The sequence below is a fragment of the Pleurodeles waltl genome, chromosome 1_2 (assembly GCF_031143425.1).
Source record: "Pleurodeles waltl isolate 20211129_DDA chromosome 1_2, aPleWal1.hap1.20221129, whole genome shotgun sequence".
Classification (NCBI taxonomy): Eukaryota; Metazoa; Chordata; class Amphibia; order Caudata; family Salamandridae; genus Pleurodeles; species Pleurodeles waltl.
This window is the reverse complement of record NC_090437.1, coordinates 491,197,232-491,215,250: the sequence shown is the minus strand read 5'-3', so window position 1 is coordinate 491,215,250 and position 18,019 is coordinate 491,197,232. Positions and strand designations below refer to the sequence as shown.

Below are 18,019 nucleotides of genomic sequence, written 5' to 3'. Positions count from 1 at the left end.
GACACAGTGGAGGCTGTTCCTTCTCCTACCTCATCGCCAGGTCCTGGAACGTCCTCCCTCCTCCACCCCCGAACATCACCCTCGCTGGCAGACTTCAGAAAGAGACTCAAGATCTGGCTTTTCGATTGAGCCGCGCAACCTAGCGAATGGATACCCTAATCGGTGATTAGCATTGCTCTACAAATAGTGATTGATTGATAGATTGGCAATAGATCACGCAAGTTTGTAAATCAATGTACAAGTTGTATTACACAACACAGTGAGGGTTACAAGGTGTGGGAGTCACATGTCCTACATAGCTCACTGTGCTTTGTTAGAAGGGTTACAATTTATAAACTGCAAGTAACAAAATGATCTCTGTGATGAAAGCAGTAACCCACTTACTTATCTACATAAAATAAAAATCTGTATCTGCATGTTATATGATGTGCTTTGCAGGAGACACATTAACTGTCTGAACTACATTGATTTAAGTCTGTAACTAGACAAAACACAGATCTCGCCAGCAAAAGCATTAACCTTCAGAGCTATATTACCATTGTTATTATTCCCTGAGATTTATTGGTTACACAAAGATATCTGCAGCAGGTGCCTTACCCCATGAGATATTTTAAAATGTAGACTTTGCAACCAATTAAGCAGAACAGACCTACTGCCATGTTTCTCCATGTTGCCAATATTTTTGTGGCAGAGTCATAACAAAATAAATGTATTGGTTGAGGCCAACATTTTACATCAGGGTTGTGCCACTTTTTTGGCATAACAATCCTTCCACTACAATAGACATATTCCATTGCAGTATTCTACCACTTGTAGATACAGGGATCTATACCAGTGGTCCTGAACTTGTGGTCTGGGGACTCGGGGGTCCATGGCTGCTTAGAAAATTAAATATAATGAGCAGAATAATAAAGTGAATATGAATAAAGAAGTAAAAAATAACATTGTAAAATGTAAAACATTCTGTAAATATGAAGGAAGTTGGAATTGAAGGCTAAACATTTAAGTTTGTATTCTCAGATTGATTTGTGCGATCAATGTATTGTAATGTAAAGTTTACGGCAGGATTAATTAAAATAATTGTAGAGATTTAAATCCACACCTACAAATATACAGCGACTGACAAACCAAGCTATTGCAAAGTGCATAAATGCCATTTAAATCAAAGACAGATAAAATTCATCCTAGACAGCGGGGAGAAAGGCAAGCATGTTAAAACTGTATTTTGCTTAGTGGGCAATACAGAAAGCTACATGTAGTGTATAAAAAGAAAAAACAATCAGAAATTGCTAAATGGGAGTTACATAAGTGCATCAAATAGAATACAGTATAGTATGGACGATGAGTTGCCTCAACTGAATTTAGAAAAGCTCCAGTCTTCCCATTAATATTTACATGTTGATTCTTTTTTATATTTGTTTGTGAATAAAATAAAATATTTTATCATTTGTGTATTGGTTTGATAAATGATTGTCTCTGTAATTTGTGTGTATTGTTGTGCAGTTCACAGCATCGAAAATGCTTAGGCTGTGGTCCCCTGCTTCCAGCAATGACTCAGTGGGGGTCCTCATTTTCCTGCAATTACTCAGTGGATGTCCATGGGTTCCAATAATGATTAAGTGGGGATCCACAAAAGTCAAAAGATTAAGACTCACTGATCTATACCACTGGGGCGATTGGAGAATACAAGGATAGGAAAAATAAATTGTGTGAAAATTAATTTTCTGCTAGACTGCTATATGCAATGTGGGTCCTACCCCTTACAATTCCAAAAACACTGGGGCATATTTACAAGCCCCTGGCGTCCCCTTGCACCGCCCTAGCATCATTTTGTTTGCGCTAAGTCGGAATTAAGGAGTCCTTTCTCCCACGCCATATTTACAAAGTGGCTCAATGCTTGCATTGCGCCACTTTGTAAACCCTTGCGCCACATTATGCCTGTGCCAGGCATAATGTATGCAAGGGGGGCGTTCCGATGCAGGAGGCCCAAAAATATGGCGCAGTGAAATTCACATCATTTCACTGCACCATTTTTTCCATCATTTTTAACGCCTGCTCAGAGCAGGCGTTAAAATGACTCACCCATTTGATCAATGCATTCTCTGTGCTTTGCTGCACTAGCGTCAATATTTTTGACACTAGTGCAGCAAAGCGCCACAACAGCGCCAAAAATGTTTACACTATTGTCCTAACAACCGCCATGGTGCGCCATTTCGTAAATACGGTGCAACCATGGTGTTGCTAGAGGGGGCAGGGGCGATACAAGAAAAGTGCTGCATCGGAACTGATGAGCCACTCTTTGTAAATATGCCCCATAGTGAGGACCATGCAGCAGCTTTGGAACTTCATTTGGGCATAAAAACCCTCCCACATAGCCAAAACAGTATTTAAAAAAACAGCATATGAAGTAGTATTGTGAACTCCTAAAATTGAGCGATATCTTTTGACAACAAAACTAGCACCCGCTTTGACATGGTTTTCTCAGACCTGAGATAAAACATGGTGCCGATCAGAACAAGATGGATGAAAGTGCTGAAACACAATCTACTGTTGCTGCTCCCTTAACATCAGGAGAGCGAAGGATCTTTACTGCAGGGTACAAGAATTATGTTATCCCATTGGTGTATAGATGTTAGAAGCCTTCAGGCCACAAGTTACACATATGCTTTGATCTTGATGCAAGGCAACTCAGATTTTGAGCCAGGCAGGTCATAGAAAGTGATGTCAGAAATGGTCTGATGAGGTACTGCCAGTGGTGGTCCCTGTTTGATAATAGAACTCTGAAGTGGAGAAAACAATGTACAAATTATTTTAGTCTAAGAACAAAAGATACTCACAGACTAACACAGCTCCTTGATTGGGCACGATACAATGAGGTGGCATCATGGAGAGCAGATACCACAAAACAAAAATATCTATTTTTTGAAGAAGATATAAAACGAGCTGTATCCTCAATATACTGATCGTTGGAAATTAGTCAACCTTGCAACGCATAGACATCGGTCATATAGAGTGATATATCTGAGAGCTCATGAATGTTAACCTAGCACAGGATTGCTAAGTCTTCTGTAGCACTAAATACAAGGAGGTGGCATAAAAATACTGCTACCATGGTATTTGACAGCTGTAAGATTAAGAGCAATATACATGGAGGCTCACACCTTTGGTGGAGAGGCTGTGGCATACAAGCCACCTTCCTTCAAATATGATGGTTGTATGTGCGTAATCATGACTTTTAGGTTTCTTGACAGAAGTTTTGCCCTTATGATATTACTTTAAGTGACAAATAAAGAGAGGTTATTCCTTTTACAGTTCGTCTTTAATAATCGCACTAATCCACACAAACGGAAAGCTCCTGACTCCCAGAATTGGCATTGTGTGGGACCAGGGTCTGGAATTTGACTGCTATGGACAGCAACAGCGAGACACTTCAAAAAGATGTGGACCTCCTTCTCGACATACATTTAGGGACCATCAAGATCAATGCTCTGACACCAACCGCCACAACTGCTATTGAGATTAGTTAATGCACCATTTCCATGATTGTTCCCCCCAAGATTTGCAAGAAAATATAAATTTAAGAAGTAATTCCTTAGGGACTGTCGATCAAATCTATTGAGCAAATAGTAAGTACATGTTTTATTGTTGACAGTCAAAGGGATAATGTAAAAGGGTGAAAGGAAATGAGGACCTGGTTGTTATATGCTACATCTATGGGAGTCATGCGTGGTATAAGGAGGTCTGAAGCTCTGGAAAATGATCTTATTGTTCTGTTGGTCTAATGTTATTCCTGGTCAACCTCAAGTTGTTAAAAAAATGCGCTCTGATAAGGGATGTTTGCCTGTAACCTTAACTAGAGTTGCTGTTGCCCACTCATCTGCATAAAATTAGTAAAGATATTTTGTACATATGTGTATTGTTTCTTAAAAATTAGCAGTATCCACCATAAAAAAGTTACATGGATGTTGTGTGACGTAATTGAGGGACACACAAAATCTGTTTCATTGTGGCCTTGCTACATTTGGTTTTAATCTAGCTTCCTGGCCGAATAGATGGCTATGAAGTAAGCAGGGAGCCCATCAATCATACCTACTTGCTCTGTGTGCTTTCTTGAATTTGTTGCAGAATCAAAGAGTGCAGAAGGAGCGTGGGGAGCATTTATGATGTAGACGATGTTGTAAAAATGCCTACTGCCTTCCAAGCCTCGCAGGCCCCTCTTGTCCGTCGGCATGTAGCATCCACTACTAGTGGCCAGTGGCATGTAAAGGATACAATGGGCTCTAATGGGAACAAGAAACATAAACCATCATGCTAGTAAGAAAACAGCAATAATTGGGGCGGGGAGGCCTTTAGCGTCCGTGCACAGTGATGCTGCTGCACCTGTTGCATCAACTATAAACAGGCCCCAGCAAACACAAACACAACATTTCATCTGCTACCACCGTAGAGCAGCAACACTACAATACCTTAACATTACAGCCTCACTAACGTCCCAGCTCTATTACTACAACGGCAGAACTGCAAAACGGTTACTACAACTAAGTCCCTGCCAAACTACAACACGAAAATAAAGCACTACATCTGTAACACTACAACTATTCACTGCAACATTTGGTACAACACTGCAAATCACAGCTACGATAATATTACAGCGTGTAACCAGTAGGAAAAAGTGTGTATTTTTTTTGCAACACTGAGCGAGTTCACCTTGTCCAGAGAGTTCTTCCACGCCAGGTAAATTACCGTATTACACATCACAGCCCTTTGGACTTACTACACAGAAGTGATGCAACACTTAGTTACAACAACTTGAAGGGCTGTGCTTAAAATCGGGTGGTGTTATGTTTTCCTGGTATTTGGAACACCCCTTAAGTACATTCAGACCAGGTTGAATGCGCTTCTGACGGAGCATTTTTGTTCTGTAAACCAGAGATGTCCGCGTCTCCGCAGAGCCTGCATCCTCAGAAACCTTGCGAAGGCGTCCGTGCACGCGTGTCTCCTTGGCACCATGTCCCGAGGGTGACGGTGCGAGCAGAGTGCCGGCGGCAGGCCTGCGGAAGGGCTGGGCCGGGAAGGTGCGCGCGAGGCCCCGCTCAGCCCAGGGCCGCGGGCTACTTACAGCTTGGGAAGCAATGCCACTGTGTCTGTTCGCAGCCGGCCGCCCCCGCCCTCTTTACCATACAAAAGGGTTGTCACATAACTCCACGTAACTAGCAACAAGCTCCTCGGGCAGTCCCGCTGCGCAGAGGGCTGGGGAGGGGTCACCGGACCCCCGGTGTGAACTAGAGGGGACTCTCAGTCGCCAAGCCCGGATGGCTTCACTCTCACCGGGAGAAGTGAAAGGCATCCCTGCAGTGGGTGCCGGGGCTCTCGGGTGACACGGCCCCGGGCAGGGCTCTCAGGTGACAGGTGTAACGATGACTTCATGGGGGTGGAGCCCAGGGCCTGCCCAGGTGGCAGCCCGGTAACAGGTGCAGCTTGGCCGGCCAGCGGCAGCTGATCAGCTGTGAGTCCAGGCTCGAGCCTCCCGGGTCAGGGGTCACCGGGCATGGAGGCCACCGGCAAGGAGCCCTCGGGGGGCAAGAAGAGGACCCTGCCCTTCCTGAAGAGCCGCTTGTACATGCTGGAGAGGAGGAAGACGGACACCATCGTGGAGAGCGCCGCGCCAGCGGACCCTGGCGGCTCGGGCACCCTGAGGCGGAGCCAGTCTGACCGGACAGAGTACAACCAGAAGTTAAAAGGTACAGGGAAAGCCTGCGCTGCAGGACTGCCCTCACTATGAGCTCTGCATTTATAAAAATACACACTGAAAACTGGTCTGCAGATGCACAGGCTTTTTAGTGTCACATATGGTGTATATCTTGACATACAAATGTCACGTACGGTAAATGTATATTGGAACAACAAATGACAGGGGCCATAATTAGATGATTGATTTATTTGACTGTAACCTTAACCTTTAATTGCAATCAGATCGTTTCAGCAGGCGCATTAACCAAAAGAGGTTTTTTTTACGGGATAGCGGCGCCTGAGCTCAAGTTTACCCTCGGTTCTGTGTGGCCACTGCAAACTTACTGAACTGTATTGTAAACTTTACCTAATTATCAGGTCTGATTTGCTGTCTAGATGCAGCTGCTGGGCGTAGACTTCGGATTATGTAGGATTCTTTGCTAAAATGTAGAATTGTCTCGCATATTGCTTCTTAGTAAGCAGAGGCAGTCTAATATACGTAGCACTAGCCTCCTTCAGAGGACTGTTCGTCTGGTAGTAACATTCCTGTCTCTTCAATCGATGCGGCGGGGAATATACTTTTGTTATTGTAGGAAAAAATCACCAACTGTTTGCGAAAACCTGGACATCCTTGTTACTTGTGGAATACTGTAACGCCATTGCACTTCTGTTGATGTTTTAAAGAAGTGCACGTTTGAAACAAGTGATAGATAAAATGTGTATTTTAAGCTGGACACCAGTCCCAGCTGTTTGAGGCGGGTACACTGCAAAGCCGTATGCTTATGTTATTGTTCCTTGTTAGGGCTCACTGACAGAATTTGCTCAGCATCTGAACTTTCTGAATTGCTAAAAAAAAAACAATGAATGTACAGTGTATGAATCAATTTCTGAACAAGGTAGATCCTTAACAGCTTCAAACCTCACTGTAGGAAAACAGCTGCTAAGTAAGCAAATGCATAGATACACGTGATACCTGCTTACTGATAACAACTTAAGTAGGGAGCACCACATACTTCTCTCCTCGTGCTTAAAAAATGTGGTGACATTAGTAAAGTCTGTGGTGCTTATTTTATAAACCTCTGAAGAATGAAAGGCTGAGTCAGCATGCACAGTCTAAACGGATCTTTGCAGGTGGCTCTCTACCATGCCACTTTACAAACAGTGTGTGGTTTCTGAATGAATGTTCACTATCAGAGCCTCCATTTGTCACCCGCCCACCAGATGTTTTTAATATGGAGACCGGATGTGTGAGGCTGACATATACGTGCCTATCTTTACTCCATATACAGTTGCATTCAGAGAAGTATTTACATTTCAAGCCTCGCTCTGGTTTCCCTGGCAAAGTCTCACTTACATGAAAAACACAGTGTAACTTCCATACCTTTAGTCCATACTTGTCTCTCATATAAGACAGTGACCACATGATGTAGCCTTGAGTCTACTCTGCCTTTGACTCTTCTTTTAATAATGTCATTTGACGAAGTGAGTTTCTACCAAGTTACAAAAATCACAACAAACCACGAGCGAGGGTCGCTGCCAAAGTCGCTACAGCCACTATGGAAGAATTATAGCCTCTAAGGAAGAAGCTTTATTCATGGGATTCAGTGTTTGTGCGAACTTACTATCTTATCTCAAAGGGAGGCAGCCAGGTGATAAAAGACAGCAGACCAATATTTGTTTTAGAGCATGTTTATTCGTAAACAAGAACACATCACAAAGACAGAAGATCCACCCCAAACCAACCTCCCACAAGTGACTCCAAGCCAACCAGAGACCCAGAGTGGAATGCCATGACTGGCGGCGAAGCTGTACTCCCGAAGTAAACTCTGTGACGGTGCCAGGTGTTGGAGTAAGAACGTTGTCGATGAATTTCAGATTTTGTAGCAGCAGGGGAGATTGTACATCCGGAGGGCTTACGAATCTCTTTATTAAGGGTAGGGATAGAAAATATCAGGTTGGAAAAATACCAGTTACGTTATAATTGAATTTTGGCATCCACACTACATTATCCCCTCAGTTGGCTTTCCAGTTGGTGGAATGTCACTGCATTTTTCTGTCTGGTCGGAGTGCCGTTTATTACATCTTTTAGCAAGTTTAAAGGGAAAGGATTCAACAGGGACTACTAAATTAAGGGTAGTGAGAAATTAGCATGGCAGAGTATTATGGTCGAAAAATGATCTGGGAGCACATCTGCAGGGGATGCATAGGCCCGAAGTAGGGGCATGAGTGATTCAACCATCACAGGCACAAACGTGTATCAGTGACAGGGTGCCCTACTTGAGGGCAAGATGGAATGTGACCATAGAATGTAAAGGGCTCCCACAAATGGTCAAACATGAGGATCAGTAACTGAGAGCCCCAGGTATTCAATTCAGTGGCACAACAAAATGAAGCATATTGGATTGGATGGTGGAAAACACCAACTGAGAGAGTGCCGAAGAATAAAATGTGTGGATAAAGGTTTTATCATGAGTGTCTGATACACTAACCCACATTATTGATAGGGTTGTGGCCAGGGCAGCTCAGCAAGTCAACTTGCTGCTCTGCCCTGTATCAAAGGGAAATGGCAGAAGTGCACTGCATCTATGGTATACAGGGCATTCCGGGCCATTCCCCTTGCACTAGCTCCTTTTCAGCAGCCTAGTGACAACCCAGGCACCCTTATACTATGGTGTGAGGGTGCCTGGGTTGCCTGCAGGATTGTTTTTGTGCAGGAAGGGGCACCGTCCTGCCCTAAAACAAACCTGGGAGGCTTTTTCCTCTTTCTATGTGTGCTGCAGAATGCAGCACACATAGAAAGAGGAAAAAACGAGGAGAAATAAATATATTTCTCCTTGTTCCTTCTCCCCTGGGGAGGAGTAAGGTTTGTGCTCATCCCCAGGTTTACAAGGTCTTGTAAATCTGGGGATACATATGAATCCACAGGTGTTGCATGGGAACACCCACAGCAATGCCCATGGAATGCCTCCCTAACGCAGAGTAAGGCAACGCAGCAATTTGCCCTGTCTTGCCTTACTCCTTATTGATATTGCCATTCAATGCCATGCAAAGTGGATTTGAATAGCCTCATAGATATAATTTAAAGGTTTGCACCGGCATAGCATCACACAAAGTGATGCAACCACGGTGAAAGGGGCTAGTAAATATGCCCTTAAGTTTAAATCTGTCTGCAGCACAAATTGTGATAGGGAGAAAATAAGATGGGAAATTGTCGCCTCCTAAAAATCCACTGTAGGCATAATCGGCACTGGAGGACTGCCACAAAAGCAAGAAATGGAAGAGTTTATTATCTATTAGGATGTGGGCCAGAACTTCTTTTCCTATTAAGGGAATCATAAAAGTTAAATGTGGTGGGACATGGTCAGTAAAGTATGGAATGCCAACGGAAGTGAACCAGATTTTCTTAAAAATTAAAACATCTAGATGATGTTCAAAGATGAGATTGTGCAAAGCTGGGCAGTGTTTCACTGTTGAGCAAGTACTGAGCAGAGCAGTGTAGCAGTGAAACAGATTCCAAGGTTGAGGTACGAAGTCCAGAGTCGTTCAGATTTTCGTACAGTTTTTAAATATCTGTCAATCTTGTAATATAGGAAACTACATTATTTAATTTTTAAAGGCTGTTTGGAGAGGATAGGCAAACTGCCCTGTATTCTTATGCAAGAGGAGGATTGGTTCTGGCTTGTTAAATAAACAATTAATACATAAAAACATTGACCGGTGTAGTTTTAATGATAAAACTTTGTGTCTGTTGACATAACCCCCAGCAAGTAGGGTTCGGAATACATGATTAATAACTTGTATGCTTCACTACATCAATAAAACGTTGATCTGTGGCCAGTGGAAAAATAACTTCTGCCAGCTTTGCAGCTAGTCTGCCACCCTGGAAAAGCTCAGTAGTAATAGTATTTCCAGAAGACAGTTAATAATAGGAGTGAAAGGAAAGAGGTTTATCTCCGTGGGGGGAAATAATTTCAGCAGGAGGCATAAAGTAGCTTCTGTAAATGTGCATTTGCATTACAGTTCCACATTAGAAAGTTTCCACCAGTTACAATTTCCACGTACATAAATGTTAGGACTGTGACTATTGATGGGAATCTGCAACTGGCTTAGGTTTCCAGGACTGCCTTTGGGATTTATTGGTGATATTATAAAAGTTAGGAATTTGCGCTAAACCTAGGGGTAACACCGAGGTAGCAAATATCCAGCTTTACCTCGCCAGGTTTGACAGATTGGGCCAAGAGAGTACGAATGGGACATTCATCTGCGTAGTCACCCAGATATTACTTATATTATGTGGAAACCCCTTCTTCTTGGTTCAGATATTCACAAGTAAATATTGACGGGGATTTGCAGTCCAGCACGTACCAAAAGACGTCTCATGCATAGTGGGGTGGTGTCTGGAGTTCTGGATTCAAGTTCACCTCGCGTACCTCTCACACAACCTTGTGTTCTGTACAATCCAGTGATTTCACTCACTTGACCAACCTGCTTCTGATGAGGCAGCACACACAAATCGAAAGAAATCCAGTGAAAACGAGACATTCCCATTTTTCCCAGAGTTCTCAAGTTACTGATATCAGATGTAGTAGCCTTGCTTCATAGTCCATGTCAATTTACATTCCGTAGGTAGTGGTCTGCGTGACAGCTGGAAGGAAAGCAAAGAACATAATTTGTTCACTCCATTCCAGTTATTACCAAACTTACCCTTCACGCTCTGCAAAATGCTATTAGACGCCCATTTCCTACAAGGAAGTATCTGTTGCAGTTGGACATAATCTGTCTGAAGAAGGGACCTTGGAGGTATCAAATGTTCGCAACTAAAAATGTATTATTCCAATAAAGGCGCCACTTTTTGTTAGAAATACTGTTTTTTTGTTGCTCCATTTTAACCATACCATGGCAGTTTTGCAGCTATTCGACAAGCACATGAATGCATGGCTTTAAGTGGGCCACCTAACCTAAGGGCCTAACCTTCACAGGTTTTACAATTCTAAATGCAAGATCCTGCCTGGCCAGGGAACACGGGCAGGTATTTTTCTTTCATTCCTGAATTAAGGTTGATGCTTTCCCGGGATGTATAATAGGAATAACCAACAAATGAAAAGGGGGGGGGGGGGAGGGCAGCTCTCTCTGCACCTGAAATGCAGAAAACAACCTTTAACAGTTGCATTATTTGTATTTACTTGTTACTGTTGGGCGTGGCTTTGGAGGTGAGAGGGCCAGGAGCACATCTGTAATGTGCATGCTTTCCGACCCCTCCTACAACATCCTGCACCTCAGTTCAGTTTCCCTAGGTGAATAAGCATGTTAAATGATCATTTATGGGGCACAGGGTTTAGACCGAATTGTTTCTTTGTGCTAATGATAGCTGCCAATCAACAAAACAAAGCTATTCCTTATATTGCCTTCAGAATACAAGTTTCAGTTTGTAATGCAGGGGGTTGAAGCTTATGCCCATTTCGAACATATTTGCCAGGATGGCTCTGGAACGTGGCATCTGTTACTCGTGGACCTCTGCAACAAATACACGGACCCATTGAGCTCTCTTACTAGGATTGCAGCCTTTGAAGTGCAGAAAGCACGAAGTGTTCTGCATTAGGACTATAAACCACCTGAGTTATCTTACAAGTATCGGAAGCTGAGGGTTACTGGATAATCACAGACCTCCACGGTAGGCGTCTTAACCTTTTGGCATACCTTATGCGATAACACACCTGGACAGCAGACTTAGCTGTTAAGATAGGCCATTAGGTTAAAGGTGTAGAACGGAAATCTGCAACCAGCCCGAAGGTCACAGGTCCAAAACTTGTGTTGTGACTGACTCGGATTTTCCTTCTTTTACCGGTGATAAAATGAGAACTACTGAGTTGAGTAACACAGAGGTAGTAAACTGCAAGACAGAAACGATTGCAAGTGTCTGTTTGTACCTATCCATTTAGTTATAGTACTGTTTGCGAAAAGTGGCATGTGACTTTTGCACGGGCGAGGTTTACAGTCCAGATCCTGCTTTAATTATGGTGGTTTCCCTAAAAACAGACCATACCAGGCTTCCAGCTCCCACCTGTACTCAGGTTTAGCCTTAGCTTTGGCTACTGAGGGGAAAGAGTGGGCAGGTAGAGGACTCGGCCACATTATGTGATAGGTGGGCTCGGAAAGCGTGGCCTACCAAGTCACTTGGTCGCTCTCCCTCCTCCCAGGCAGCCATCATTTGTAGCTTCCAATCAGCATTTTACACTTCTTTTTAAAGTGAACCACAGCTGGACGGGCCGAGCAGTATTTACCAGTTTTTCAAATGATTGGACTGAATCGGACATTTTACACAATCTTTTTTTAAATAAAGAAAACACCATTTTCATGCAAAGAGCGTCCAGTTTCTTTAAATCAAACATTTCACTTGAAAGTTCAAGGAGGCCCTACACTGGCATGCCACAGGAGAGATACTCAATAGACCTTTGAATGGTTACGAGTTGTGCAGCAGGAAGAGGCCTCTTAGGAGAGGGGCAGTGAGTGTTGTGATATGGACATGGATCCGTGACGCAGGGCAGAACAGGAGGGGCATGCGGGTCGAGGGGCGTGGTGTGTAGACCTGGGCGTTATATCAATTACTCTGGAGTAATTGGAGTAATTTCGGTAATGCTGTATTACTCTTTGATGTAGAATTACTGATAAAAATGCGATTATGCCTGCTCACATAACTAAGAGTAATTTTGGGGAAAAATTCTACCACCAGAGCACATTCAGGGCCTTATTTATACTTTTTGGTGCAAAACTGCACTGACGCAGTTTTGCACCAAAAAGTTTTGCACCGGCTTGCACCATTTTTTAGCACCAGCTGGGCACCATATTTATGGAATGGTGCAAGCCGGTGCAAAGGGTAGGCTAGCGTAAAAAAAATGATGTTAGGAGGGTTAGAGTCAAAATAAATGACTCTAACCAGATTGGCGTAATTTTTTGACGCTAAGGGGCATATTTATACTCTGTTTGCACTGAATTTGTGTCATTTTGTTTTACTCTGATTCGGTGCAAAACTAACTCCATATTTATACTTTGGTGCTAGATCCGTCTAGCGCCAAATTTATGGAGTTAAAGTCATTTTTTGGAAGTGAAAACCTACCTTGCCTTAATGAGATGCAAGGTAGGCGTTCCCGTGCACAAAAATGACTCTATGGCCTTAACTCCATATTTATACTCCCATGCAAAAATGGTGCAAGGGAGGGAGGAGGGGTCAAAAAATGGGGCAAAGCCTACTTTGCCCCATTTCTTAAAGCCTGGGTCAGGGCAGGCGTTAGGGGACCTGTGGGCCTATTTCCATGGTGAAAATTCATAACTATACTTTTCTTGCCACATAAATTGAAAATGAAAAGTAAAACAGTTGACTTAAGCAAGCTGATTCAAAGCGCCATGGATGCCATGAGCATGAGTGCAAAGGAGACACACAAAAGGAAAAAGAAGTTTGCTCAGTCAAATCTATCAGCGATCATGCAATTATCCGTGTAACAGGGTCAGTATGCAAGGCGAAAATAAAACCTCCCCAAGGTGTGACTAACATAAAGCATTTACCAATGATTACAAAGGATTTTTGAAAGGAAAGCCCACAAACAAGTAAAAGTGATGGGCGTGAGGTGGGCATTTTTAAATGCCCACAGGCTTATAACAGGCGTGCGCCCTCGACCTAAAATAGAGGCTTTTGAGATTTTATTTTAATGTACAATTGGCATGATCATTCCTTATTCACGTGAGTTTCCCACACACACAAGCTTTATTCGGCCAGCAGACCATCAAAGCAATATAATATAAAGTAGAAAATCATCATAGATAAAACAATACAAATCTACCATAAACCAAATTTACAAAAAAAAGTAAAATCCGTTCTGCCCGAGCTAAAACCAGTTAAAAACATTATAGATAAAAGTTACATATATGCCATGCCTCTACTAAAAACTTGCTTACAGCATAAATTAACACACTTGAATTATGGCTTTTTAGTATCCTCAAAGCTAAAGCACATTTTCTTAACTTCAATTCCCGACAAATGTCACGGATCCATTTAGACCTTGGAGTAAAATAAGCAGGACAGAAAAACATAAAATGCTCTACTGTTTCCAGGGAATTACCACAAACAGGACAAATATCAGATGTTAAGTTGGATCCCCATCTGCTCATCAGGGCCATTAATGGTAATGTTCCGAAACGGAATCTGGCATACAGTCCTTTGCCTAATAGGTAAATGAGTTTACATTTATTAATGTGGTACCCCATGAAGCTCCGAAGTGCTTGAACTCTGCAGCATGCAAGGAGCTAGTGCTGGCTGTACGTCAAGTGTAGGTTTTGAATTCTACTGCAAAACATTTGCAAATAATTCCTAAGCAGCAGTCGCGGCTCGCACCGTTAATGATCAGGGGGTGTGGGGTGGAGGTGCGGGGGGGAAGCATACGGGTGGGGGTTTGAAAAAATAATTAAAAAATAAAATAAAATACAAACTTACCTCGCTACGCCGCTCCTCTCCTCCATCTCGCTGGCACTGCATGCACAGGCTCCCAGCCTTCCCCGTGCCAATCCTGATGCTGATCTGAGCAGTGTCAGGGTTGGCTGGGAGCGCCCTGGCTGGGCGCTCCGAGGCACACTGTGAGTCTGTGCAGGCTCTCTCCAGCCCAGCAACGATGTTGCTGGGCTGGAGAGAGCCTACAGTGCATGTGTGTTTGCCCGGCCTGAGATGGCCACCAAACACACATGCGCTCTGAGAGGAGTGCTCTGTGCACTTCCCCCCAAGGTTGTCATCCCCTATGCCTGCCCCTTTTACCACAAAGGAATAAAACACTCCTCTGCCCTAATGGAGGAGCCCCCCATGCTAAGCAGTAGAAATTATAGGTTTTATGTAAAACAGGTGATTGTATACCTCCCACTTATTTACATTCTCCTTGGGCAAGTGATTGTTTACACCAATGAAGAATGTCCATCCGAAGGGTCTCTTCTGATGCCCTTTCCAGAGCCCACGCCACCATAAAGAAGGATCTTGTGCTAACACTAAGCTGCTGTCCCCTTTGTCGTCACCCTTTGAGTGAGGTGCATAAATGCACTTGCAATCTACCCCGTTGGCTCTCATCCTCTGGGGCTGAGGTTTCTGTAGCACGGGCGTTTAGTCAACATGGAGGCTGTGGTGAGTATAAACAACGGGCAGACCCATGCGCGCGCAGCGAGCAGTAGAAGGAAATAATGGGCCGTTAATGCATGGCAGATCTGATGCTCCACAAAGACTGTGGACCCCCCAAATAAGTTGCAAGCGTTTTATTCGCACCGAAAAAACACTTCACTGAAGTGATACTTTCAAAAAAAGGCCTTAAACAGACCGAAAAGATTTTACATTAAAAAAAGATGTGTTTGGAAAAACATTTGAGCATGATAAAACTTCTATTTTCCCTCGGGGCTCCTGGCATTCATCATATCACTGGCACCACTGAGGCATTGTGTGAGGCTGTAAACCAGGCCATGGCGGAATACCGTGCTCCTGTTTCAGCACCGTAAACCGATAGCACCAGGAGCATAGTCACAAAAGGACCCCCACCCCCACCGGGTTTTTCTATCAGGATCTTTTTTTTTTAATTTCTAAAGGGAAATTGAATCCCTCTAGAAACAGACATGCTTTCTTCAAAAGCTGGCCTCACTTAGTCACTTGTAAGTACAGTCTTTTCATCGCACTCACTTCTCTTTAGGAAAACGTCGTGGCCCTTTCTAATAGCAACACATGGTTATGAAAATGTGTCTAAATCAGAGTGGCATGTCTCTTCTCATGTACCCCATCCTTCCTTCTACGATTCTGCTCAGGGCGAAGGTTGGTTTAGTGTCCAAGTTGTTGGCGATAAAACCATCTGACGACAATCTAGTCACACCGTCCCCACAAGGCACAATTGTGTGAGCGCTGGCACATCACTACATTTCCGTGTACCTTCCGTGCTATATAAAAACCTACCTATTTACATACAGCCTGACCAACGTGAGAGGCTCGGTTCGACCACCCTTGACACTGCAGCAGGCTGTAGTGAATGGAAAAAAGTATTGCCCACACGTTTTAATGAAACTTGCCAAAATTGAGGACCATGAAAATTAACCTCTGTTTGTAGGGTTCCTGCTAGAATAATGGCTGCCTCTTCCTCAAATTCAGAACACCACAGCTTTCAATGTAGCTATTGTAGCTGAACTGTAGGAAGCAACTGCGGATTAGGTGCAGTGATACCAGGGCCCCAAAGGTTGAGAGGGCACATCAACTCAATTGGGGCATTCTTTTAATAGGGCCCATTTCCCCTCATTACATTAGGGACGAGAGTGCCCTTTCCACACCACTGGAACACAGTGGCTCTCAGGTAGAAGACGAGCCATCATGCCTTTCATGGAATTAAAATAACCAAAGGGCCACCTGCGACCATCTTCCCTGCAACTGTTTCTCAGTGGACGATGCTGTGGTATGCACCTGTGGCCCATGCTAAGCAAGCCAAGAGCAGCTCCAAACCATCCGCACCTACAACCACGGGGAATGCCTCTTCATTGAGTAAATGTTCTTGGTAGGAAAGGCCGGTCAATTCATTAGGAACATGTCTTTTTTAGATCTTTGCCCTGATGCTTTCTAAAACATTCAGCGACTAAAAGCAGAAAATGAGGAAATACATTTTGAAGTAAACCAACAGGAAGGTTGATCTCCTCTAACAAACAGGAAGGTTGATCTCCTCTAACAAACACACTGCAAGAACTTCCATTGACAAAGTAAACAGGTAAATAATCATATTGATGGGCGACTAGGAATCCTGCACTTACAAGAGGTAAGCTCAGCAGTAGAAAGAGGTAAAGTAGGGGTCTATGGGGACTCCAATGCCGCCAACTCTGCCTCCTGTTGCTCAATCCGCCCAATCCCACAAACCTTCAAACAACCCATGCATGACTGAACGAGGCCTGCGCAGGGCAGAGGTGATGTCCCTCCCAAGCCTTGTGGACTCTGCCCCTTCTCTGCTTATAGCCTTTGGCCGCTGTAGTGGCACAGGCATATATGAAGGCAGGAGGCAAGCAGATTAAATTCTGCCGTGCCTGCTTTCCTCACAATTTATTTGCTTGAATTGTGTAGCATCTTAACCCCTTTCTCTGCTTGGATGCATTTGGTTGCTATTCTAGACGTATCATCAGTTAATCATAGTCCGCTGGAAGTTTTACATTTTCGTTTTTTTTTGCTTTGGGAAGGTGTGTTACACCCTATTAATAAATAACAATAAAACGATGCCTAATATAGAATTGAACTTCTGAAATTACGATTGTTTTTCATATATGTTATCAAATAAGTAATAATATTTTCACTATGAAGGCCCTTATTGGAAGCTGTAAAGAACAAGGTGGAGTTGTTACTATAGGTGGTACATACCACTATCCCAGGGTGAGGTGTTTAGCACGTGTTTAATACCTATTAGTTTTCAACAGGAAAATGAAGCATAACACACAGAATTCTGCATGCTTTGCCTTTTTTGAAGACATACTCACCTGAAAAAGTTCTGCAGGTATCAAGGTAAAAACTGCAGAGGTGTTCCGATCCATGTGCAAAAGTATTGTTTCAAAGGGAGCAGAATTTAGCTCTTAACTTGTAATGAGGGACTTTATAAATGAACTTTCTGTTTTATCATCATGAAGAACCCACCATTTCACTAGAGAAGGGAGTTGATCTGTGTTCCTTCCTGCTTTTTCCACTTCCTGCTTCATTTGCCACACTGAGCTATGGGAGGGAATACATAGATTAAAACATCCGTTTGCAGTACACAAATTCTGAAATAGAGGTCATCATAGTAGGTGCAGCCAGGGGCATGTATGTATGTATGGATGTATGTATGTAATACCTCTATCAAAAAAACTAAGCTAAAAGGCAGTGAAGCGCTATACATGTCAGAGACAAGCATAAAGGCAACAAGTGATAGGAGAGGTAGCTGGTTTGATTGTTAATACATTATGTAGTTTTCTTTGAAGAGGCTCGTCTTCAACTCCTTCAGAGAGAAGAATTAGGGCGGACCATATGGGTACAGGGATGGTGGTCCAGATCATGGGTGCATAGATGGACAAAGACTACTGACTTGGTGTTTCAACACTTCTTAATATTTAGCTTTATAGGGTCCTTCCTCTGGATATGCTGAGAAAAACAAGAGCTGGTGAACCTGTCTGCAAGATAAGTGGAGTGCTGTCTATGATGGCTTTGTAAATGATGCAGTCAGTTTTGAAGATGGTGCAGGCTGGCAGGAGAGCCAATGAAGTTCCTTCAGGATGG

At 43.4% G+C, this 18,019-nt stretch overlaps 1 protein-coding gene across 1 annotated transcript in view; it reads left to right on the top strand.

Annotated features, from left to right (window-relative positions):
* The first annotated feature begins 5,011 nt into the window (after positions 1–5,011).
* ARHGEF38 (Rho guanine nucleotide exchange factor 38) overlaps positions 5,012–18,019 on the top strand; it is a 215,098-nt gene continuing 202,090 nt past the window's right edge. The window contains exon 1 of the mRNA XM_069241343.1: positions 5,012–5,741. Coding sequence (XP_069097444.1) covers positions 5,549–5,741 — 193 coding nt within the window. The 5' untranslated portion in view covers positions 5,012–5,548. The remainder of the gene's footprint in view (positions 5,742–18,019) is intronic.